This window comes from Maylandia zebra, linkage group LG5, assembly GCF_041146795.1.
Source record: "Maylandia zebra isolate NMK-2024a linkage group LG5, Mzebra_GT3a, whole genome shotgun sequence".
In the NCBI taxonomy this organism is placed as follows: Eukaryota; Metazoa; Chordata; class Actinopteri; order Cichliformes; family Cichlidae; genus Maylandia; species Maylandia zebra.
This window is the reverse complement of record NC_135171.1, coordinates 25,719,419-25,744,517: the sequence shown is the minus strand read 5'-3', so window position 1 is coordinate 25,744,517 and position 25,099 is coordinate 25,719,419. Positions and strand designations below refer to the sequence as shown.

The following is a 25,099-nucleotide window of genomic DNA, read 5'->3' as shown; positions in this document are numbered from 1 at the left end:
TCTCTGGCAGAAGATCGTGAAAATACTCAGTATAGATTTCCACTATAGGCTCGTCAGCCTGTTTGAAAACCTGCTCAATTCTTTGTAAACCTCATTAGTGCCTAAAGACTCTCTATAGCCCCAGCTGTTAAGAACAAACCCGCATTAGGAAAATCGTTCTGAGAATCATCCTGTTCCTTGATGATTGAAGCTTAGGCCCTCTATTAGGTTTCCACTTGATGCTCCCGTGAGCCCACTTACCTTGTTGGCTGAAGGACTGCTCAAAAACAGACTTGTAAAGGCTGCGGAAGGAGGCACTGAGATCTTCAAATTCTGAGAACAAGAGCTGCTTGTCCCTGTCTGGCATGTTATACTGGGACTGGGGAGGCTGCTGGAGGCTCATAGACTGGGACACAGGCTCTGGGTGACTGGTCACCTGGACAAATGAAGAGAGTAACGACAGCAAAGAGTTACAAAAGTGACCAACACTTTGTTTGATGTTTCACTGGTTAAGGTATAAGCTACAGGGATTACTGTAGAGGAGCACCTGTACTTTTCAAAGATACCCACACCATGCTCACCTTATCAAGGAACCGCATCAAATATAAAGCAGTTCTCAAACACATGCATGGTTTAATTGTTCTGAGGAGTGACGGCTACAATGTCTATTTCCGCCTGAAAGGGTGTCAGTCATGTTACATATAAAGAACAATTACGCGAAGCACAACAATCTAGGTCAGTGCTTACCGCCTTGGCTCACACAACATTAAGAGAGCAACTCGAATGGACACAAAGCCAATACTCAGGTGGCTAAGCAAAATGTATTTAAAACAAAATCAATAGCAATACCTTGTACAAATAAGCAGCCATTTTATCCATGTATTTGTGTGGGCAGTCAATGTTATGCACTGCCCCTGGGTGTGAGACGGCAAGCAGCGTCCCCTCCAGCTAAGAATTTATCTATGAGATTCACCACAGCAAGTGCAGCAACACAAAACCATGGTTATTTCACAAAGTAGGACCTGACCTGTTACCACTGTGGGCTAGCACTACAAGAGAGTTCACGTCCAATTTTTGATCATAACATCTTCCTCTTCCAATATGTGGGCACGCTGCTGAAGCGCATGGCTCACAGACTGGCAAGGCTAAGAGTGAAGAGGTGATAATAAAGCCGGAGTGTTTACTGCGAGCTGCTGCTTTGGCTGTGTGTGAGAGTGAGAGAGAGACAGAGAAGAGAGAGCGAGCACATCCATCAGGCTGAGCCGATCGATGCCCAGCGCCTGGAGCACGGAGCGCTCTAGGATGCAGGAGGACCACACCAAAGAGGGGGCATCTCTGGTGGGAGGACATCAGAGGAAGCACTTCTCTTTGTCTGGGTTCCAGGAGTGTGCACATTTTTCTCTGTTTCCCTTAACCCCCTTCCTGATGTTGTACTCCAGCTCATGTCCACCCTGAACCTCGGTCTATTACCGTCTACGGCTGGCTCCTCTGAAGAAAGACTCCAGGGACTTTCTGAGCAGATAAAATATGGGATACAGTACACTTTCTAAGCCTGGCAGTGTTTCATTTTCATTCATTTAGCGACTGTGGCTCTCCTACGGCTTGGAAAAATATGAACACAATGACAATTTATCATTTGGCTGTAAGTGCTTAGTGCTCAAAAAACAACAATTACACCAAATTTATATAAATATCCTGTTACAAATATTCAGTAAGAGCCAGAAACAAACAAAAAAAAATCCCACTGTTCTACACTATTGACTCTTTGCAGAACAGCAGGAACAACCTGCCCTGGCACCTTTATTGTTTTTTCTTTGTTCCCATGAACGATGCAGATTAATTGCTGCAAATAAACCTGAGGTCTTTATGGCACCGCTTAGGTCAACCTCAATAAGACGCGGCCCACGTCAAATCTGTATCAAGCCTGACTGGCTCAGGGAGAGGGTAGCAACCCATTCTTTTGTTGCAGGTGTTTGGTGATCAGAAGAAAAATGCATTTCCTGAGACTGTACAGTGCAGGGAATAAAACTGCTGCTGTATTTTTCCAAAGCTCTTTTTTTTTTTAAAATACACTGCTGCAGGTGAGGGTGTTTCCTCTTGTTTTATGGCTGTTTGAATCAACCAACCCAGGTCTCATTAACTTTTGATGTTTCATGTTTTTTGTTGGGGGTTTTTAGGAGGGGAGGTAGAGCTTGTCTATCTTTAGTGCCTTTCTAAATTAGTCAATGTGAAAGTTAAACTTTGCAATCAAGAGAACATTTAAGATTATGTTTAGAGTGCTGAATCCATAAAAATGACAATTCACTCAACAACATTCATCCTAGTTCTTACCGGTGTATAGCTGTGCACACTGCCCACGCTGTTGAGATTGACGGAGGCCAGACTCTGATCAGACAGGCTGTTGTTAAGGCTGCTTCTTGGACTATCACTCCCTTCCTGGTCTGTGTTGTACAACGCCACCTGAAACGCATACACATGTGCATTAGCCTTGATGTCTTAAAAAAAAAAAAAAAAGAAAAAAAAAAGAAAAAAAACCCAACCACACAAATAAATGCACTCGTACATCAGCATTCCTGGAAGAAAATTGGTGTTACAGGTAATGTTGGTGTGCAGTTTAATGATATTAGCAGTGGGAATGTGAAGCCAGGAGATGTGTGTGTGCTGCATGCAACAGCATGTCATAATTGCAGAATAGTTTTTCGCTTTACTGCGTGTGTGTGTGTGTGTGTGTGTGTGTGTGTGTGAGTGAGTGAGTGAGTGAGTGAGTGAGTGAGTGAGTGAGTGAGTGAGTGAGTGAGAAGAGAGAGAGAGAGAGAGAGAGAGAGAGAGAGGGTGCTGCTCAACACCCTCCGCAGTCACTAAGGGGTTCCATCTGAATGTGTTAAGGGGTCTGGAGACAGCTGAGACATTCCCATCACTAAAGGTCATGCTACTGGCGATGTCAGCCACATCTGCTCACCAAGCGCAAATCCGTTTGGGACAGCTAACAAAGGATTTCAGTGCAGCCGAGACACTGACCTTTCAATGTAGGAGCGAAACTAGCCGAGGCACTTCAGGACGACAATCTTAATTATTGTCTAACAAGGTTTAGTCCTCCCGCCATTCCCCAAATAAAGTGTGCCGTCAGACAATTAAGACAGTAGTAAGAAGAATAATCCAGATAATGAATATAATGACACCCACAGAGACCATCCCATGTGCTGAGTTTTGTTTGGTGAGAAAAGAATGGCAGTAACGCGCTGGTGGTGTTGCAGTGGAAGAAGGCATGGCATTCTCAGATTTGTGTGTGCCTGTCCATGTGTGAGTGCAGCATGGTGGCTTCTGCTCATCACTGCTGCTCAACAGAGTGGGCTCTGTGCTGAGCACAATGAAACAGCAGTTGTAGTAGCCTTCAGGCAGGCAGATTGGCCCGGCTTGTCCAGCACCCTGCCTCTCAGTAGCAGCAGTAATGGACTGAAGCCTCTTGTCTTTCTGTTGAGCCACAGCGTGGCACCACAGCGGCCCCAAGGAGGTGAGGAAATTCAGGCAGCCCTGACCAGTCTTCTCTTCTCTGACTGATTGGCCGGCTGACTAATATGTTGGTGCGAATCCAGAGCACAGAGCAAGAGCTTCAGATCATATTAAGCCTTTAATATGGAGCTTGGCTTCTGCACTGATAGAATGAGATAGAAATAGTGCAATTTAAAAAAAAAAACAACACAACTGAACAGCGCAAATGCTGAATCCAGAGAACACTGTTTGAGGAAGAGGGGTGATGCAGAGGAAGAGGACAACAGGGGGGTGGTAAAAGAAGCTCATTAGGCAACTCTAGCCTTCTTCCACTCAGTGTGGGCCTGGCTCCAGCGTTCATTAGCGCAAAAGGGAACTCAATGAGCAGCTAAGACTGAAGGCTTAAGCACGTCTACAAACTCAGCCCTACAATGCTAATCAAAAACAGCGTGCCACAGATATATAAATGTTATGTGTAATGAAGTCATAAAACAAGCTTTTAGCCTTAAGTCTCTCACCACAATCTATTTTTACACCATTCAACCATAAAGTGTGATGATTTCAAAAACCTCAGTGCTCTGTGGTTTACCCAGAACCCCCATCCCCACCCAACACCAAGTCCTGAGTGAAGATGCCTACTCAAACACGCACCGTCGCAGGCTAACACCCAGTCGCGTCTCACCCACATACATAGAAGCATGTAACATATAATAGACATACATTGCTACAGCAACGGACGTGCACAAAGGTAGAACAACACACATAAACACACAGAGGCCGAGGCAAGCGTGTTCATACAGGCAGGAGCAGCTCCACAGTAAAAACTGTGTACAGCTAGCAGGCAAGCGAGTCAGAGTTCTATTCTTAGCAGTGAATTAAGTAAAAAGCCAGAGGTGTCTTTTACATGGGGGCCTAATCTGGTGCATGAGACATGGATTATGAAATCAAAGCCCAGGTGTCTCCAACAATGCCAGCCAATGTTCGGCACAATCCCCGCATGCATGATCGCACAGACACAAGGTGACAGCGGAAGAGACACAAAAAGGGTATGAGATGCATGAAGGAGATGAGAGGAGAAGAACAACTATTCATTAGCAAGCATATTTCCAACAATCTGTCCTTGCCCCCTCTCGATCATCCACACATTAGTGCCAAAGTTTTGTAACTTTAATGCCAGTGTTTAGGATAATCTCAGAACACAATCTTTGGTGGGGGGCAAAGAAAAGTCTGAGTCTGCGTGAGAAAGACACCAAAGTGAGAGGAGAGGGAGTACAATCGTGTGAGGAATGCTAGACAGAAGATTCTTGCTGGTTCAGTAGTCGTCCTGCCAGCTTCTCCCATTGGTCTATGCGAGAAGGCGGGAATATGAGGGAGAGAGACTAGAATAGAAAGAGAGAGAGAGGAGGAAAAAAAAAGAGGGAATTCCTGTGGCTTGGCATGCAGCACCGAAAGAGGCGTGGCCTGTTGTGTGTTTACAGTGTAAGACAGTGAGAAACAAGCTCTCTCTGAGGACATCAGACCTCAGATCTGTTGCTATTCCACTTTGTCTTCTGCTCGCTTTACTGCCATAACACTTTTTGTCACAATCAAATGAACAAAAGAAGACAAAACTGGCTTGAAATTGCTCAGCTGATGGGGTTTTTTGGGTGTCATTTTTATGCATGTCGGTTATTACTCGTCTAAGTTATTTAGCTGGAGGTATTCAATGGCAGGGATCCAGACTTAACTGTCAGCTCTTAACATTAGGGCCTTATTATGCAGCGGCTGGTGGTGGAGATCGGTGGAAAGTGCTTGTCTGTAGTACTCAAACAGGAAAAGGGTCATCTGTCTCCACACTTTGGCCAATGAATCTATCTGCTACAGAAACAGCCCCTAGGTAGTTGTCACCGACATGCTCCTCAAAACAAGCAGAAACGCTTTGTAACATAAATGTGCATGCATAAAAATTACAACACACGCAGAAATATGCTCAGACTCTTGCCTTTAACTTGAAACGCAAGAGCCTCTGTCATACAAGCACTAACTCATCTTTTCTGTGAACACCCCGTTCACGTTAAACCATACTTTTTTGTAATGCTTGCAGGAAATAAGCGACTCTTGTAGGCTTTTTAAAAGTACTCCTGAGAGCTGCCCCCACTGGGCTCAGAGGATGAGAGCTTAAGGTTAAAAAGCCTATTTAAATTTCAGAGTGAGCAGCACACTCAGAGCTAACAGCTAGCAGTCCCTGTAGCTTTGCGCTATGATGTACAAGTGTTTCCATGTTTTCACGGATGCTTAAAAAAAAAAAAAAAAAAGGAAAAGAAAAGAAAAGAAAAGAAAAAGAAAAGCCACGGAGAGCAGACAGAGCCAGCAGCCGGGGTGGTCACCTGTAGAGTGGTCACTCGGTGAGAAAACAACTTTTCGGGCGTCAACCTGCACTACAGGTGTGAATACGGAAACCCCAAATAGCATGTGGAGTATTCTGTTTCCAAATGTGCACAAGACTGTGTGCAAGTCTATCAGGTTGCAAAGGCAAGCACCAGTGTGAGCATCATATTTCCGCACTAAAGATAACAAGAGCCTGCTGCCTGTTGTTGTAGAGGAAAAAGGTACAGCAGGGCACATAGTTGTGTATTTTGGTGTGGGTTGTGATGAAGAGAAGCTTTAGGCACATGAGCATATGCTCGTGTGAAAGTGTGTGTGTGCGCGCCTGCATCTCCCCTTCACAAAAGTGCTCCTGTCTCTGTGGGGAATAGTGCTGTAGGTGGTTGGAGAAGTGGGTGGGGTCAGGGTGCAGCCGTGTAGCCAGGTGTGTGTTGGAGCTGGAGGCTGGATTGCTGGCTGTAGTACCTTGTTAGTCACAGTGTTGATTGCCAGCGTTGGAGAGGCACTTCCAGAGATCATACACTCCATCCCCAAAGACTCTGACTCTAGGCTGTACGGCGTGGAAGCCTGTGGGGGTTGGGGGCAGGGAGTGGAGGCAGAACAAAAAAGAAGTCAACGTAATCCAATTATTAAACACACGAGATCCCACTACTGCAGGAGCAACCTGTATTAAAGCTGGTAACAAATTTCATGCTGCTATCACATTCATATCCATCTGCAAGATCTGAAAACAAAAAAACAAACAGAGCTGCTTCTATGATACATCAGAGACACAACTTGATTTAGGACTTTAAAAAAAAAAAAACTAAAAAGAAAATAGGTCTGAAACCCCAAACCCCACCGTCACCTCCCACCCAAACACATACCATATTGATGCACACGTGCAACCCCCTTGTCTTGCAGTATAGGTACACTGTTGTGAGAGATAACTCTACTGTGGCTGTCTCCCAAAACTGCTTACTGTAAGAGGAATGGCTACAAATTCATGCTAAACATAAATGAGATTTCACAAACTCTCAATTTCACTGTGTGAGACCCTTCAAGGAAGCTTTGTAGACAGGCAGGGTCTGGGGGGGTGGGGGAGGAGGGGGGCAGTAAACGTGTCCTACAGAAAACAGAGTCCTCTTCGCTTTGTGCGTGCTTTTGTGTCACACTCAAAAAACAAAGGTACTAAAAACACTAAAAACAAGGCACGCTTTGTGTATCTAAGATCACACACCTGCAATACCACAGTTTGTTGAATGAATCTGATAGTATTTGGATGCCGTGAGGCAACTACATAAACAGCATTTTAAGATTAATGGAGTCTATGTGTTTGTGTCTGGTAGAGACAACAGTGTGTGTGTGTGTGTGTGTGTGTGTGTGTGTGTGTGTGTGTGTGTGTATATATGAGTCTCCCTCGCCAGCTTGGGGAATTTCTCTTCATCGTAGCCTCTGGTCAGCCACATTGTGGAGAAGGAAGAGACGAGAGCCCCCTGTGTTGGGATGCCCAAGGGCCAGGTCAATCTGAGCAGCTCAGTAAAAACCTGTACAGCCGTACGTTAACGGGCGGATGAAGCTCATGCATAATTAAAGACAAAAGCTCCCGCTCAGAATAGCCGCTGCACACAGTTCTGCATTAATTGATGTTTGTTAAAAAAAGTGAGTGCAAAATGTAATGTATGTAATGGTTGCCTGAGGCATAGTTTATTAATAAGGAGCCCACTTCATGACAGGCTAGCGAAGCAGCATGAAGAGGTAGTTACATAAAGTCTGGATATGAACTCCTACTGAGTCTGAGTGTGTGTGTGTGTGTGTGTGTGTGTGTGTGTGTGTGTGTGTGTGTGTGTGTGTGTGTGTGCGTGTGTGTGTGTGCACGTCTGCAAGTGCTAGAGAAAGAGTGAAGGGAAAGTGGGAGAGAAAGAAGGGCAAAAGGAAAACAACACTGAGGCAGATGCAAGGTAAAGACACAAAAAAAATATACTGAACCACACAGATATTAACGCTTTAACAAGAATGAAGGAGGAGAAGGGTGTGTGTGTCTTTCTATCTATCTATCTAAATAAATGCATATTCTTGCAGAGAATGTTAAGTTTCTCCTATCAGACTCACCCGCTCTCCAGACCGCGGCCTCTTCTTTGGCCGTGTAGGCAAAGCATCCTCTTTTGGGTTGGTGTCGATGGCCCAGTAAGAGCCCTGCAGACAGAAGAAAAGCCTGTGAGATGATAAAACAGACTGCTTTCTCACATGATACCCCAGAAATTCCCCTGCATTCATTGCTGAATGGTTACAGAGCACGCAACTTTGATGGTTTGAGTATGGCTTGGGACTCTTGTCACACATCACCCCAGAATTTCATGTCATTCCCATCTTTACAACCCGCCTCTTAAATGTCAAATATCCATTAAAGTCAAGAAAAAAGTCAAATTAAAAATGGGAAAAAAGGAAAACAAACAAACGAAAGAAAAAACAAATCAGGATTAAGACATTTCCACTCTGATATCACAAACATTTTTGGCACTGAAATATACCTGCATATTCAGAACTCTTGGGCCTCATACGCTCTGTTAAAATCTGTCCTATCAGCCCGAGCCTTTATTTGAGTTGATAGCTATGTGTTAAGAGTTTGAGTGGTGTGTGGGTGGGCTTTGTTAGCAAGAAAGCCTTGGCTTTTCCTCCTCTGAGGCTGCTCCTCAATGAGAGGCTGGTGAGGGCAGCTGGTGGTGGTGAAATGCTAAGCCTTTCCTGAAGCTGTACTTCCTCAGCCTCAGGTAGTGAAGTCAGAGCGCTGCTGCCAAGGATGAAGGATCCTGCCTCAGCCCGGGAATGGAGGCAGCGCTAGCCCTGCCGTGTTGCTTTCTTCTAAGGTCTACAAAAGGCTAATCGAGGAGAGAACAGTTGGGGCTGGCTCTGGGGCTGCAGCTCGTAATTCCACAACCAGGCTGCATTATTTATCTTTGCATTCGCCCCATTTAATTTATTTTTCAATGGTGTGCCTCCTCGAAGCCAACAGCAACGCTGCTTGCAGTTGTTAAAAATGAGATTTTTACCCTAAGGCCCTGCGAGTTCTGAATTTGTTTTTAATATTTCATATGACCCCCGATAAAATCTCAATTGTCAAGAGAAAGTGAGATCAGGACCTTTAAAATTACTTCCTTAGCAGAGAGAATAATTGATATTTCTATAAGAAATTCTCTAAACAACAGGAGAGGCCATGGAACAACTGTATTTCAAGTATCTATACAATAATGCAGCATACACAATAGCCTGCTCTTGTTAAATTTAGCAAATCTGCCATTTTTGCATAAATCGCTGCTGCGACTGTTAAAATAAAAATCCAGGCTTGGTCTATATTCATCAGGGGTTAAAATTATAACTCTTCATATGAGTGTGAGGCTTTGGGGTCAATTAGTATTTTCCTGGGGGGGATTCACAGCACAATCAGCACAAGATACAGGCTGCTTTAAAAAAAACAAAAAAAACAAAACCCTTGTTATATGCAAAGATGAGAGAGTCTCTAAACGTAACTGCTCTCTTTCTGAGAGCTGAAATGGGCAGGTACAGATGTTTCAAAATTAAGTGTCACACAAAGAAAGCCAAGCTCTGTGGTGTTTCTCTTAATTAGGGGGGGAACAACACTTTAAGTTAACCCTCATGGGAGGGGAGTTTTTGCATTTTCCAACACCCACCCCCAGAGACTTGGCAGCAAAAAAGAAAAAAGCATATAAAGAGTCATTAAATTATTCACAAATATACAGCACAAAAAAAAAAAAAGAAAGAAAGAAAGAAAGAAAGAAAGAAAGAAAAAGGAAAAATGTAGCAATGCCAAGTGAAGTGTATCCTTGGAGTCTGGGGCAACAACAGAGGAAAGCCACACTATTTCTGCAGCAATAAAACAAAGGCAGCTGTAAAGATTTTTTTCAAGATCCTGATAACACAGGTACACTACCTGTTCTCTTCCCCTCAATGACGCAGCTTATTTTCATACATCACCATAAATTATGTCACCTGCTTCCCCTTTCATACAGGAAAGACAAACAAAGAAAGTACAGCGGCGATCCTTGCAACTCCAGGCCGAGACATAAGACCAATTAAAAGGAAGACTACTAACAGCAGCCTTCACAGGCTACATTTCTACCTCTGAGGTAGACACAGTGTGTGTGTATGTGCGCGCGCATGTGTGTGCACATGTACAACAACAACAACTGTCATCTCTTACACCATCTCAGAGACAGACACAGAGCGACATGACTCTCCTATCTCATCCAACCAGCAGTTCTCATATTCCTGCCACATTACAATATTGATGCAACATATCAAGAGCGGCTAGCGCCCCTTTGAAGTTGTCTTCGGGGGGAAGGGAGTGAGGAAAATTCCAAATTAAACATTAAGGATGCGAGCATGTTGGCCATGCATTTGGAATGGGATCCATACAGCAATAGATTATTTTGTATTTAGTGGAGCAGCTCCCAGGAGTGTCAATATCAGAGGATTACAGCAAAACATGAAATTAGCATTCAGTCCCCATCCTCTACACAGCTAGGCGTAGCTCTTCATGTGCGTGTGTGTGTGTGTGTAATTATTTGTGTGGTTCTTTAAGCATATGTACCGCACGCTCTGACATTTCCAGGATGATCTAGGTTATACCACATATGGCTACACCTATGCTCACCATCACATACATTTTGGCCTAAAGGCTCGCTATTCATGAACAACAAAGTTTATCAGCAATTGCTTCATATCAGGTTGATGTTGCGAGAGATAGATTGTGAAGAGAACGAAGCTGAAAGTGCGGGTGGTCCTTTTATGAATAATCTTGCAGAAAACAAAAGTGAAAGGCAGAGGCCTGATTTAGTTCTTGTTTTTTCTCTCAGTAGGTTCAGCTTCACTTGGAGTAAATACTTGATGGATGGCAGATTCTGGGAATGACCTAACTTGTACCCTGTTATGGCCCCATCTCTACCAGTCTGGCTTCTTCTCCTCACCCACATCTGTTGTCTGTGCCAGCACATAAAAAAAGAAGAAGTAGGAAAAAAAAGAAAAGAAAAAACTAGCCTCCCCTTATATTTGAAATGCAGTTATGTGGGGGTGGGAGGTTCATAATAGATTACGAGCATTCCATGCATTTCCAGACTGTCAAGAGTCCTGGCAGGAATTCAAAGGTAATATTTTTCTGCCAGAGATAGCACGATACACAACAGAAAAATGCTGTAATAGTGAGTTCTGCGAACCTAGGGTACTTGCTTAAAATTTTAAATATTGCATTTATTTGGCTTGCAATTACATGCAACCATAGGTGTCTGCAATTACCAGTTGATGTTTTTAAGTCTCACCTTTCCTGGGTCATCTTTGGAGCGAGGCACTTTGAGAAAACACTTGTTCAATGACAGATTGTGCCGTATTGAGTTCTGTGGGGGGAAGCAGAGAGAGAGAAAAAATGTGAGGTGAGTTAACATATCAAAAATAAAGAAATAAAAAATACAAATAGAAATCAGATCACATTAACAAGTCTGAAATATCTAAATGTGAGCAATATCACTTGTAGCGGCAAAAAGCAACTTGTTATGAACCATTTAGGTTTAGTCACCGCTCCTGCTGCTGTTTCAAAGCCATTAGATCTGGCTCACAACCATGTCTGGATTCATGTGCAGGAGATCAAATTTATGTACAATACCACCAGGACATACTATCTTTCATCACTGTCCAACAAACTGCATTATGGTTGCACAACATATCAAATTCCACCGGCGCCAAAAATAGGAGCCAGAAGGAATCCCACACTGGGATGGTTGCTGATAGCGGTGCCTGATATTAATTAATGCTTCAGCGGGCTCCTGTGGGGGCAGGAAATAAATTATGTAGATCATTCTGAAAGTTAACTCATTACAGTGTTACAAGCTACTCCACAGTGGTGAAGAGGGAGGTTCATCCAGCTGCCTGATAGGGGAGGCGAGGTGGGCTGAAGTAGCCACAAGGGCTAGAGAGCGATGCTCCAGGCCTGGGTTAACCACCAGCAGTAAGGCCCTCACATCCAGCTGGAGCCAAACCAGCTGAGGGCTTATAAGAGCCAATGGATGCACACGTTGCTCCACTCCACTTTATGGAGTGGTATTGACAGATGGTCACACTAAAAAGCTGTAGGATTCTCTGATGAGTTTAGTGGATGCAGGAGATAAGCTGAGAGGGGGCACAGGCAGAGAGAGAGTGAAAGACCCCTAAATGCAAAAGATAGGAGCTGCTTGTTCAACACCAAAGGCAATTATACCACAGGAGGGATGATAATGGCAGGCTGGTCGTAATGCTGCCAATCCTGCTCGTTAAATAATCCTGAAATGCCCGTACAATTCAGGAGAAGATTAATGCTTTTTTTTTTTTTTTTTGTTTCCTCCAAAATAAAATATACATGGGAAACTGTCAGTGGAGTGAAAATAATTCTGCCCTTGTGTCATCCACAGGCGATGTCCGGACCTGGCCCTTAGGCCAAGAAAAGCTCCTTTACGACTCTGAGCCATGGTCACACTGTAAACTCTGAGCTGAGCTCTGCTCCCTTTGCACCACTGGCTGGTCCAATATGCCAAGGACCCTGTGGTTAAACATCCCCTAGTCATAGTCAAGGCTCAACACTTTTCTGACCCTACACTGGAGGAATAAATTTCCCACTTAAGTCGGGACAGCAGAGTCAAAGCCCTTACTGTGCCACAGGCTAAATGAGAACTTTCCAGATTACATCTTGACACTTAAAGTTATGACTTCTTTCTTTTCTTTCTTTTTTTTTTAAGTGCTTGTGCTGTAGCACTACACACTGCACTTCAAATTTATGAGGACATACAAATCTTCTGTATTTACAATAAATCTCATTGGACAAATGTGCAGGGTACTCTCTTAACACAACAGTATTATGATCCTCTTCTCTGCTCCACCTCTGGTCATACAGCGTATTCCAAGCAGTCCTGGATTCACTAAAATATGGCCAAAAGACTGCTTCGTGTACCCATACTGCTTTTTCTAAAAACGGGGAAGAAAAAGTCTCACTGACAGTATTTGACTGTAACAAACGGAGCATGAGGATGGTCAGGAGAAAATACGATTGCACTGAAGCTATTCTGACACATATTGTCTTTCGGTTCAATACAGCTGAGACAAATTCAAGATGGTGTTCATCTTTGCGAAGAGAAGAGCAATCCTATAGGACAGTGTGTGAAATATGAGTGAAGGTGGAGTATCACCCAAATACCTGAAGGAAAACTGAAACTCTCGAGACAAAAAGCAACAGTACAGAACACAATGGTAATAAGAGACACACATCATTCACAGGAAGGCTGTCCCACACTTGCACGCAACACTGTTGACTGAAAAATTCGAAACAAGAGACTATCAAGTGTAAAAACTGTGTTCTCCCTCCCAAAACAGGCACACAAAAAAATAACCATCTAAATCATGAACCTCAGAACCCAAAAACACTCACTGCAGAAACATATAAAACAGAAATCATGAACTGTATACAATGGAATCAGAATATTTGACAAATTTATGGTTTATTAAAATCACTCCATGCCAAAAACTTAAATTTACAACATTTTTACTACAGGAAACAAAAGACAATCATTCTGTTCTGCTCTCACACACCAGAATAAATTAATGAAAACCTCTCAAACCGCAGCATCTTGTGGTCACGCCATTATCAGGTTTTCAAAACTACTTGCAGAAGCATTCAGGGTTTCACTGTGATCAGACCCATTATGTGGTCTGAGTGAAATCCAGTTGCATGCTACACAAACGTGCACTGATATGATGCTTGAAAAACTAATCTTAAGAATCAGATCTAAAAAGTCACATAGACTTGACCAACTTGCCACGTACGCTGAGCAGTAGTGAGAGCAGCCTGACGGCCAGCAGAGGTTTTACTGAATGACTGTTTTTCCTCTCAGGTGCTCATCGCAGCCCAGCTTGTCTGCACAGCCTCTAAGCAACAGCACCGTTATAAAAGGCCTTGCCCTTTTGGTTGCAATTTGTCGCTTGCCTTTTCATATTTTGACTTTGGCCAGGATGAATAAAACAATGCGCATGCATAGTGGATGGTGACAAACACATAAGAAGTTCCCCACTTAGCCAGCCCATGCCACTTTAAAACCCAGAGACATGTCCAACAGGGGAGAGTGTGAGCCGGGACGTGTGTGATGCAAGCTCTACAACGCCATACACCCTTAAGTACCTAAAACCATTTTTCCTTCACAGCTTCTGTGTTTGCGTGTGTCACTTTGATGCCAAGGAGCCAGAAGCAGTCTGACTCGCACAGAAAGTTGGCTTTATCCATTAAGGACCTTCTACTGGGCCTAAATCATTGATACAGTCAAGTGTTCAAAGCCTGCTGTTACATCAGAAGTTTAATTTTTAATGAACTGCTTTAGACACATTTGTCTAAAGCAGAAACCACCAGGCTGCGGGTCATACGCAGGTGAGGGGGTATCGGAACAAAAGGGGGGATGTTATAATATTACAACAGCACAAGAAGAAAAAGCTAAACAAAAAACACAGAAAAGACAAAAGTCACTGTATTTGATAGATCATAGCTTCTTTGCTAATGGGAAGAGAGAGTGGGGAGGAAGACAACAACAGGCTGATGAAAAATTACTGCCAATTACCACTAACTATATAAACAGTATGTCACTGTTTGAGCTGCAGGTCTTTACTTTTAGACAGTGGGCTATAAGTTGGTATAAAGACATAAGTGGCTCAACAGCAGAGGGAAATAAAGTAGGTGGAAGAGGTCAGAGGGTGTTAACAGTTGTACACAAAGTGAGTCAGACAGAGCTCACTGCAGGGGTCCTGCCCAAGTGCTGCCCAGCATCTACCTGCAGCCCCCACAGAGCACTTCATATCCAACCTCAGTACAAACCTGTGTCTGTGTGTGTGTCCATGCATGTGGGATGCCTCCTACACACCTAAGAAAGAAAGAAAAAAACAAAACAAAAACCCAACACACACACAGGAACGTGTCTCCTAACAAATGGCGGTGATTTAACACACCAGGACAGCAGTGGAGGCGTAAGCAGCGCCGCCCTCGCTGTCCCCCCTGCTGAGGAGCGCTGCAGCTCAGCAGAAAGGACCGCCAGGGGAAAGTAGGTCAGGCTGACCTCTGCGCTCGGCATGTCAAACGTTCAAAGTGAGCTAAAGGGACAGACCATGTCAGAGCCCTGCTCCTCACAGCTGGGGAGGAGGAGCCACCCCGCGCACATGGTCAGGGACCCAAGGGAGTGAACTCGGCATGCTGGGACAGACATGCGTATGCACACATACCAGTTATGACACAGGGACGAACACAGAGAGGAAGAGTCACACTGTGCTCTAGCATCAATAAATCAATGCCACTGTATGGGCCTTACTAGTTTCAAACCATCTTTCTATAACTTGAGCTTTTAGACAAAAAACAAAAGTGGAGGGGGGAGGAAAAAAAAGGGAAAAATGAATTGTATGTGGGCTCTAACCAACCAACACTCTGCCCATTCTTCTGTTTCCCACAACTAACAACAAAGACATATTAGCCCATTTCTAAGTTTATCCGAAGCATTCCAGAGACCAAGTGAGAGCTGAGATGACCTGGAGGTGCTCTTAAAGTGTTTCGATTAAACTCCATCGGAGAGAAACTTAAATGCTGCTGGATTTGCTGCCTTTGTGATCAAAGTGTTCTCTGTAGCATTGCAGTTTGTGGGAAAATAAGCGGGGGTAAACGTTGTCAGGAGCCAGTGGTTAAACATTACAGTGACCTTCATCACAGTGGCTGCTCATAAAGGCAAACATTCCCAATAAAAAATAAAAAAATCATTCCAGAGTTCAATTTACATTTTTACAAAAGAGCAGGTCTTCAGAGAAAACGTAAAAGCAGGCAGTTTCAAGCTGAATGGAAGGAGAGGTTAGTTCAGGTGACACTGCCTACGCATTCCCAGCATCCTTCCAGTTTTAAGTTTATCCCATTTTGTATGAAATCAACATGTCTTTTCACATTAACAATGAAAAAGAAGACAGAATGTACCACAGGGCTTTTAGAGTAGGAAAAAAAATAGCCATGTAAAAATACTATTCAGGCCTATTGCCACATTTAATATCTTGTATGAAGCATCTGTACAGAAGAGGGAGAGGACAACGACAAATCAGACAAACTAAAGCAAACACCCTTGCAAATACTATCGCTAAAAAGATGGGACCTCAACCTCTGACTGACCTGTTACCAAGTCTGAATGACGAACCAATACAAAAGACTTGAGCTATTGCTGAGATGGATGCTTCAGATCTGTTCAGAAATAGAGAAATACGATCTCGTGGGTGAATGAATTGTAAGAGGGAGGGAAATAGCTGGTTCCCTTTCAGTCGATTCACTCGGTACAACACATAAGTATGGGATATCACGCCCTCGCGTGTCCTGGCTGAAGAAACCTTTATTCACGCCTTTACGGCAGATGACGTGTGATGACACGCGCAAGGCCCCGCCCGCACATATAGCCGCTGCCATCACCGTCATCCCTCAGTTCTTACGCTCTTCACCTCGCTGAGAACACCTCTGCTGAGTTGGGCTAGCTAGCTACTGCTAGTTAGCTCCGTTGTCTGCCAACTTGAACCTAGCTTAACTGCCCCTGTTGGTGTTAGCCTCCACCGCCCAGCTGGTGCGTAGGCTGCCCGCGGAGCGCTATTTTCAAGTTTTTCTTGTGCAGCGTTTCGCTTTGCGTTTTGGGAATGGACTCCAAACCGAAGCGAGCAAAGCAGAAATCTTCTGTTCGCCCCTGTCCTCAGGGATGTGGTTTCTCTTTGCACGACAGCGACCAGCACGATGCCTGCCCTGTCTGCCTGGGGATCGTCCACGCTAGGAGAGCGTTGACGGAGCCCGAAGCTTGTGCGTTTTGTCGCCAGCTCCGACGCTCGACCCTGGAAAGACGGGTGACGTTTGTGGAAAGAGTGCTGGGACGCTCGGCTGTCGCACGGCATGACCCTCTTCTTTCCGAGTCTGGAGCCCCGGCTTCGTCCGAGTCCGAAGACGAAAATTTTCAGGTCGATGTCCCCGCGATTAGCTGGGCTGACCACATGGAATACGTTGACGGGTTAGCCGATGACGGACCGGAACCATGCAGGAGCGCTGACGGGCTTCAGCCTGGGTTGAAGCCCGCCAGCGCTCCCCAGGAAGACGATGACGTGCTGGACATCGGCCTGGACATCCATGGTTTGTCGGAGGATGAGCAGGAGAGCTCATTGTCGACCCAATATGCCGCCGCTGCTGCGCCGGTCGGCCACGATGACACCTCTCTTTTCTCCCTGTTTCGCCGTGCCGCTGAGAAGCTGCAGGTGGACTGGCCCTCTCCTCCACCAGCTCGGAAGCCGTCGCGGTTTGCGGGTTTTTTCCTTCCACCGGAGCCCGCAACGGCCAAAAACTGCCTCCCCATGTTCCCAGACTTTCTCTGCGAGCTAACAGCGTCATGGGACAAACCTCTGTCTACCCGCGTCACTGTGCCCGGCTATGGACAGTACATGGAATTGGACGGCGCCGAGGGAGCTGGTTTAGCTAACCCACCCCCTATGGAGCCGTCTCTGGCTGCTTATCTGGCCCCGTCCCATAACCATGGTGTCGGTGGCCCCGCAACTCTGCCGTCCAAGCACTGCAGATTCTCGGCCTCGCAGCTGGAGAAGATTTATCGGGCTCAGGCCGGCACCGCTCGAGCCATGAGCTCCGTCACCATGCTCCAGACGTACCAAGCAATGTGCCTGGCGGAGCTTGGATCGCTGGTTCCGGAGGACAGCCCGCTGTCACCTCTTCTTAACGAGGTTAGAGTCACCACGGATTACATCCTCCGTGCGTCTCGCTGTGCAGCGCTCTCCCTGGGCAGAGGGATGGCTTCGACAGTGGTGGCGCAGAGGCACCTGTGGCTGACCCTCTCCGACGTCCCTGATAGAGACAGAGCTGTGTATCTGGACGCACCAGTGTCTGCGGCTGGGTTATTCGGACATTCACTTGAAGCCATTCAGGCTAGATTCGATCTGAGGAAGAAGCAGACGGAAGCTCTGCGCGACATCATCCCCAGACGCCAGCCCCAGCCCAAGCCCACTGCTAGCTCTCACAGGCCCGCCGCTCCTCTGACAGCTGGCAAGAGACCGGCGCCCACTGCTGGAGTGGGAGGGCCGCCGGCGAGAGCACGTACTCCGGCCCGAGCTCCACGCCAGTCGGCCTGGGGCAAAGGCCCTCCCCCGGGCCCCCGACGGGACCCGACGCCCAGGAGGAAGAAGCCTCAGCCCTCCTAGCTGTGATTGCGAGTGGGGAAGGGATCCGGCAGCAGGGAGACGCTGCTCTTACCCCTCTGTTGCCGCACAAGAGGTGCCGCTTAAGTTCTGTTCAGGTTGTCAGCCCCAGAAGGCGCTGCACTTCCCTATCGCGGTCTCCCAAGCACATAACCCCTGCACACGGTTCAGATGTGTTGAATGTTCAAGCGACCACATCGAGTGTTCCCGCTGTTTTTCATTGTTATGCCCCGGAAAAGGTGCACCCAACAAAATGTATAAATGTACATGTTCCCATGTTGCAATCAATAAAGAGTGTTGTTTACTCTCAAACAATCTCAAATGCTCAACCTGCAGGCGAAATGAGCCAGGTCAGGCAGGGGATGCAGTCCCCTGCAGACACACTGGGGGGCGACGGCGCCCCGCCGTCAGTGCTGCAGGCCAGCCGGCTGGCTGCTCACTTCCCTCAGTGGCGCGCTTGCGCCCCCTCTCCGTGGGTGCTGCAAACCGTTGCCATGGGTTACCGGTTGCAGTTCCGGGTCAAGCCGCCTCGTTTCCAAAGAGTCGTGAACACGATTGTCAACCCCGAGGCAGCCTTGGTACTCAGAGAGGAAATACAGGCGCTATTACAGAAGAGAGCAATACGGGTGGTCCCCGCTTCGGAGACGGACAAAGGTTGGTACAGCCGTTATTTTGTCATTCCGAAGAAAGGGGGAGGGCTTCGTCCCATCCTCGACCTGCGAGTCTTGAACACGTACCTGCGAACGTACAGGTTCAAGATGCTAACACTCAGACAGCTCCTGAGTGCAGTCGGCCCGGGAGATTGGTTTGCGACAATCGATCTAACAGATGCTTATTTTCATGTCGCTATACACCCGAAACACAGGCAGTTTCTGAGGTTTGCATTCGAGGGCGTAGCCTACGAATACCTAGTGCTGCCGTTCGGGCTGTCGCTCGCTCCCCGCACCTTTACGAAATGTGCCGAGGCAGCGCTAGCGCCCCTCAGGAAGAGGGGCATCCGCATCTTGGCCTACCTGGACGACTGGGCTCTCGTGGCTTGCTCCAGAGAACAGGCGGAGACGCAGCTGTCGCGGGTTCTGTCACACATTCAGACACTGGGGTTCTCTGTGAACTTTCAGAAGAGCTCGCTAATCCCAGGTCAACAGATCGCTTTTCTCGGTCTGGAAATATGCTCTCTTTCCAGCCGCGCACGGTTGTCAGAGCACAGAGTGGCCGCGTTTCATCGCTGCCTCGCTCAATTTCAGCTGGGACGCAGACTGCGTTTCCAGACGATATTGCGCTTGTTGGGCATGATGGCATCTATGATCGCCGTAGTGCCGCTTGGGCTGTTGAAAATGAGAGCGTTTCAACGCTGGACTCTCTCTCACCGTTTGTGTGCTTCGCGTCACCTCCGGAGGAGGCTGCCGGTAACTGCGTCTTGCATGCTAGCTCTCCGTCCTTGGAGGGAGCCCGGGCTACTGCACCAGGGCTCTCGGATTGGGAGGGTGTTGTTTCGCAAGGTGGTGTCCACAGATGCTTCCCTAAGTGGGTGGGGAGCGCTGTGCGAGGGTGCGTCAGTGAGAGGGATCTGGTCCGCGGCTCAGCGCCAGCTGCACATCAACCACTTAGAGCTGTTAGCAGTGTTCTTAGCTCTAAAGCGTTTCCGTCCAGTCCTGCAGGGCCAGCATGTCTTAGTCAGGACGGACAATTCAACAGTGGTGTCTTATATAAACAGGCAGGGAGGAACACGCTCTCTTCCCCTGTTGCAGCTGTCTCGCTCTCTGCTGTTATGGTGCAGTGTTCATTTTCTGACTCTAAGAGCCACCCATGTCCCGGGCCACCTGAACCTGGGGCCGGACCTTCTCTCCAGGGGGGGTCCTCTGGTGAGAGAATGGAGGTTACACCCTTCAATAGTGGCTCAGATTTGGGATCTATTTGGCGAGGCGCAAATAGATCTTTTTGCTTCCAGGGTGAATGCTCACTGCCCCCTGTACTTCTCCATAATCGACCACGATGCACCCTTGGGCTTGGACGCGCTAGCGCACCAATGGCCAGACGTGCTCCTGTATGCATTTCCCCCAGTGGAAATGATATCTCCAATTCTGGAGAGGGTGCGTCGGCATTCCCTCTCTCTGATCCTGGTGGCCCCTTGGTGGCCCGCGAAGTCGTGGTATGCAGAAATAATCAGCCTGCTTGCAGCAAGTCCTTGGCAGCTTCCTCTCCGCAGGGATCTCCTCTCTCAGGCGGGGGGGGAAGTGTTTCATCCGCGCCCGGATCTGTGGCACCTTCATGCTTACCTGCTGAGAGGTTAAACTTGGTTGCTAAGGGTCTGCCACCTAGTGTGGTAGCGACGATTCAGAGCGCCAGGGCCTCGTCTACTAGAGGCTTGTACGCTTACAAATGGCGAGCCTTCGAGCGATGGTGCCAGGACCGCCACACTCTCCCATTTCAGTGCTCTATTGTGGATGTTTTGACATTCCTGCAGGAGCTGTTGGATAAAGGCCTTTCGTTTTCGACGATCAAGGTTTATTTAGCGGCTATATCTGCTTGTCATATCGGTTTTGACGGGGTGACACCAGGTGCGCATCCCCTCACCGTGCGTTTTCTGAAAGGGGTTCGCCGGCTGAGGCCCGTGCTTAAGTCCAGTGTCCCGGCTTGGGACTTGTCTTTGGTGCTGGAGGCCCTTTGTGGCCCTCCGTTTGAACCCGTTGAGTCGGTAGATATGAAACTTCTTTCGTATAAGACCGCATTACTTCTCGCTTTGGCCTCGGCGAAGCGAGTGGGGGACCTTCATGCGCTGTCTGTGCATCCTGCCTGCACACAGTTTTCTCCTGATGGCCGCAAGGTCGTATTGCGTCCGAATGCCGCCTATCTTCCCAAGGTCATGCCTGCATCTTATAGTTCAATGGAGTTTGAGTTGCTGAGCTTTTGCTCCCCTCCTTTTGAATCTGAGGAGCAGAGGAGGGTGCATTCTCTTTGTCCGGTGCGTGCGCTACGCACCTACATTGAGCGCACTCGGGATGTGCGTTTGTGTGACCAGTTGTTTGTCTGCTTCGCTAATCCGAATAGAGGTAGAGCTCTGTCCAGACAGAGGCTGTCCCACTGGATTGTAGAAGCTATCTCGCTGGCATACAGCACCGGAGGTTTTGCGTTGCCCCACGGGGTGGGAGCTCATTCCACCAGGGGGATGGCGACCTCATGGGCTCTTTTTAGAGGGGTGCCTGTGGCTGATATTTGTGCAGCGGCTAATTGGGCGTCGCCGCACACTTTTGTGCGGTTTTATCGGTTGGACGTTACAGCCCCTTCGGTGGCTCATGCTGTCCTTTCTGCTGGGTCTACCACTCACTAAGGATGTGGTGGTCCCGTTCCGGTTCGGTGGCTGCTCTGCGGGGCGTGTATATAGGTCCCATACTTATGTGTTGTACCGAGTGAATCGACTGAAAGGGAACGATTAGTTATGTCTATAACTTCTGTTCCCTGAAGGAGAGGAACGAGGTACAACACAGGGTGGCCCCACTGAGCAGTTGGCTCGGTGAAGAGCGGCTATCGAACTGAGGGATGACGGTGATGGCAGCGGCTATATGTGCGGGCGGGGCCTTGCGCGTGTCATCACACGTCATCTGCCGTAAAGGCGTGAATAAAGGTTTCTTCAGCCAGGACACGCGAGGGCGTGATATCCCATACTTATGTGTTGTACCTCGTTCCTCTCCTTCAGGGAACAGAAGTTATAGACATAACTAATCGTTATTGAGTGGATGAGTGAGTAAAACAAATGGAAAGAAGAGACTTAAAGATAGACCATACAGGGAGTGCAGAATTATTAGGCAAATGAGTATTTTGTCCACATCATCCTCTTCATGCATGTTGTCTTACTCCAAGCTGTATAGGCTCGAAAGCCTACTACCAATTAAGCATATTAGGTGATGTGCATCTCTGTAATGAGAAGGGGTGTGGTCTAATGACATCAACACCCTATATCAGGTGTGCATAATTATTAGGCAACGTCCTTTCCTTTGGCAAAATGGGTCAAAAGAAGGACTCGACAGGCTCAGAAAAGTCAAAAATAGTGAGATATCTTGCAGAGGGATGCAGCAGTCTCAAAAGTGCAAAGCTTCTGAAGCGTGATCATCGAACAATCAAGCGTTTCATTCAAAATAGTCAACAGGGTCGCAAGAAGCGTGTGGAAAAACCAAGGCGCCAAATAACTGCCCATGAACTGAGAAAAGTCAAGCGTGCAGCTGCCAAGATGCCACTTGCCACCAGTTTGGCCATATTTCAGAGCTGCAACATCACTGGAGTGCCCAAAAGCACAAGGTGTGCAATACTCAGAGACATGGCCAAGGTAAGAAAGGCTGAAAGACGACCACCACTGAACAAGACACACACGCTGAAACGTCAAGACTGGGCCAAGAAATATCTCAAGACTGATTTTTCTAAGGTTTTATGGACTGATGAAATGAGAGTGAGTCTTGATGGGCCAGATGGATGGGCCCGTGGCTGGATTGGTAAAGGGCAGAGAGCTCCAGTCCGACTCAGACGCCAGCAAGGTGGAGGTGGAGTACTTGTTTGGGCTGGTATCATCAAAGATGAGCTTGTGGGGCCTTTTCGGGTTAAGGATGGAGTCAAGCTCAACTCCCAGTCCTACTGCCAGTTTCTGGAAGACACCTTCTTCAAGCAGTGGTACAGGAAGAAGTCTGCATCCTTCAAGAAAAACATGATTTTCATGCAGGACAATGCTCCATCACACGCGTCCAAGTACTCCACAGCGTGGCTGGCAAGAAAGGGTATAAAAGAAGAAAAACTAATGACATGGCCACCTTGTTCACCTGATCTGAACCCCATTGAGAACCTGTGGTCCATCATCAAATGTGAGATTTACAAGGAGGGAAAACAGTCCACCTCTCTGAACAGTGTCTGGGAGGCTGTGGTTGCTGCTGCACGCAATGTTGATGGTGAACAGATCAAAACACTGACAGAATCCATGGATGGCAGGCTTTTGAGTGTCCTTGCAAAGAAAGGTGGCTATATTGGTCGCTGATTTGATTTTGTTTTGTTTTTGAATGTCAGAAATGTATATTTGTGAATGTGGAGATGTTATATTGGTTTCACTGGTAAAAATAAATGATTGAAATGGGTATATATTTGTTTTTTGTTAAGTTGCCTAATAATTATGCACAGTAATAGTCACCTGCACACACAGATATCCCCCTAAAATAGCTAAAACTAAAAACAAACTAAAAACTACTTCCAAAAACATTCAGCTTTGATATTAATGAGCTTTTTTGGGTTCATTGAGAACATGGTTGTTGTTCAATAATAAAATTATTCCTCAAAAATACAACTTGCCTAATAATTCTGCACTCCCTGTATAGCTGAGCACAGGTTGGTGTACAGCTGAATTAACCAGAGCTTTTGCTGAAAAGAAGGGCCAATGTCATATTAGACAGTAGCAAAACGGCACAATTTAATAACCATGTATATAATATTCAATGTGGATCTGAACAATAAAGCATTTCTTTCTTCAAGCATTTGCTACGTGACCACAATCCTGATGTCTGCACTCAATACCACGTCAGTAAAATGACTGGCAAAATAAAAAACTCCAATTCTGCTGAAAATGAAAATGAATTAAAAAATACATGATATTTAAAAAAATAAAATAAAATAATAGAAAATTCATCAACAATTGCAAAGCATATTAGAACCTGAGTTTCCAACAAAGAGGACAAAATGAGTACTGAAATTATTTGCAACCAATAAAAAAAACAAATATTGAAAAAATAAATGTTTTTAATGATAAAAAGGAAGATTTCTCAAATGTGGTTGGTAGCATTGCAAAATATATGGTAACCTGACTCTTTTTATTTTTAATATAAACTTTTTTAATATAATTTAATGAGCATTCTCATCATTTGCAAACACGTAGTGAAAGAAAACAAACAAAACTAATCGGCATGTTTATTGATAATTAACCTAAACCCAGTTTATCGCTGCAATAAATACCATTGTGTTACATAAAGGGTGTGTAACCTGCTGCTCTGGAGCCACATGTGGTTTTTTTTCTCCACCACCTCCACTGGCTCCCTGTGACATCCATTTAAAAAACAAAAAAACAAATAGTGAATATGTCAATGAACAATGGTTTACTTTTTTTTTTTTTAGCACCCTCCATTTTTTCTATCATTACTTCAAATAATTATTTACATTCTCCAACTGTAAAAACATGTAGCCTATAGACTGACTTTTTTTTGTAATGTTTCATCATATTTTCTGAACCTCAGTGGCAGTGTTTAGCAAGCATAGAAATGCTGCAACTTGCCTTAAGTATGGAGTTCATGTTCAAAAAAAGAAAAAATATGGAGTAAAACAGAAATAAAGAACAGTGCATTCACTGCCAATGCTTCCTGGTATTCTCGATGTGTAATCAGACTTTTGCCAAAATTAAATTAATACTGCCCACCCCTCACTTTTACTATTTTAAAGCTATTAGGATAATAACTGTTTCATTTATTATCAAGTACAGATTGCACTTGCTTGGCTACTTTTAATTTGATTAATTTTCACAAACGCAGGCAAGACTGATAGTGACCTGCATAGCTTTATATCTGTTTCAAAGTAGGCCTGTACGTGCCAATTTTAGTGACCCTATTGATTTTCTTCCTCCACGTTACAGTTGTTCTTTTTTTGTAGTAAACATAACATAAAAAGGCAAACTATTTTCATTGTTTTTTAATATTCTAAATGGAAAAAACAGAACATTGTAAACTAGCTGTAGTTAAACAGACCGTGTCACCTCCATCCTAAGGCTGAAATGTGAAAAAAAAAATTTTCTGGTCAAAAATTGCTCAAAACTGGCTCTACTGATGTTGCTTAACCCTATATAAAACAAATATCAGAATACAATAACACTTCACATTGTAGTACTACTGGTGTTGAAGCAATTTCCACATTTGCCTAACAAGCAGAAGATCCCCGGTTCGATCCTAGGAGGAAACAAAACCATTTGCGGTCACAACAGGAAGCGCATCCA

The 25,099-nt window shown here is 45.9% G+C and overlaps 1 protein-coding gene across 3 annotated transcripts in view; it reads right to left on the bottom strand.

The window, feature by feature from the left end:
- foxj3 (forkhead box J3) overlaps positions 1-25,099 on the bottom strand; it is a 101,553-nt gene that overhangs the window by 10,148 nt on the left and 66,306 nt on the right. For all 3 annotated transcript variants that reach the window (XM_023154953.3, XM_004548613.5, XM_004548614.5), the window contains 5 exons: positions 11,145-11,219; positions 7,924-8,007; positions 6,298-6,399; positions 2,311-2,439; positions 241-415 (listed from right to left, as the gene is read on the bottom strand). In XM_023154953.3, coding sequence (XP_023010721.1) covers positions 241-415; positions 2,311-2,439; positions 6,298-6,399; positions 7,924-8,007; positions 11,145-11,219 — 565 coding nt within the window. The remainder of the gene's footprint in view (positions 1-240; positions 416-2,310; positions 2,440-6,297; positions 6,400-7,923; positions 8,008-11,144; positions 11,220-25,099) is intronic.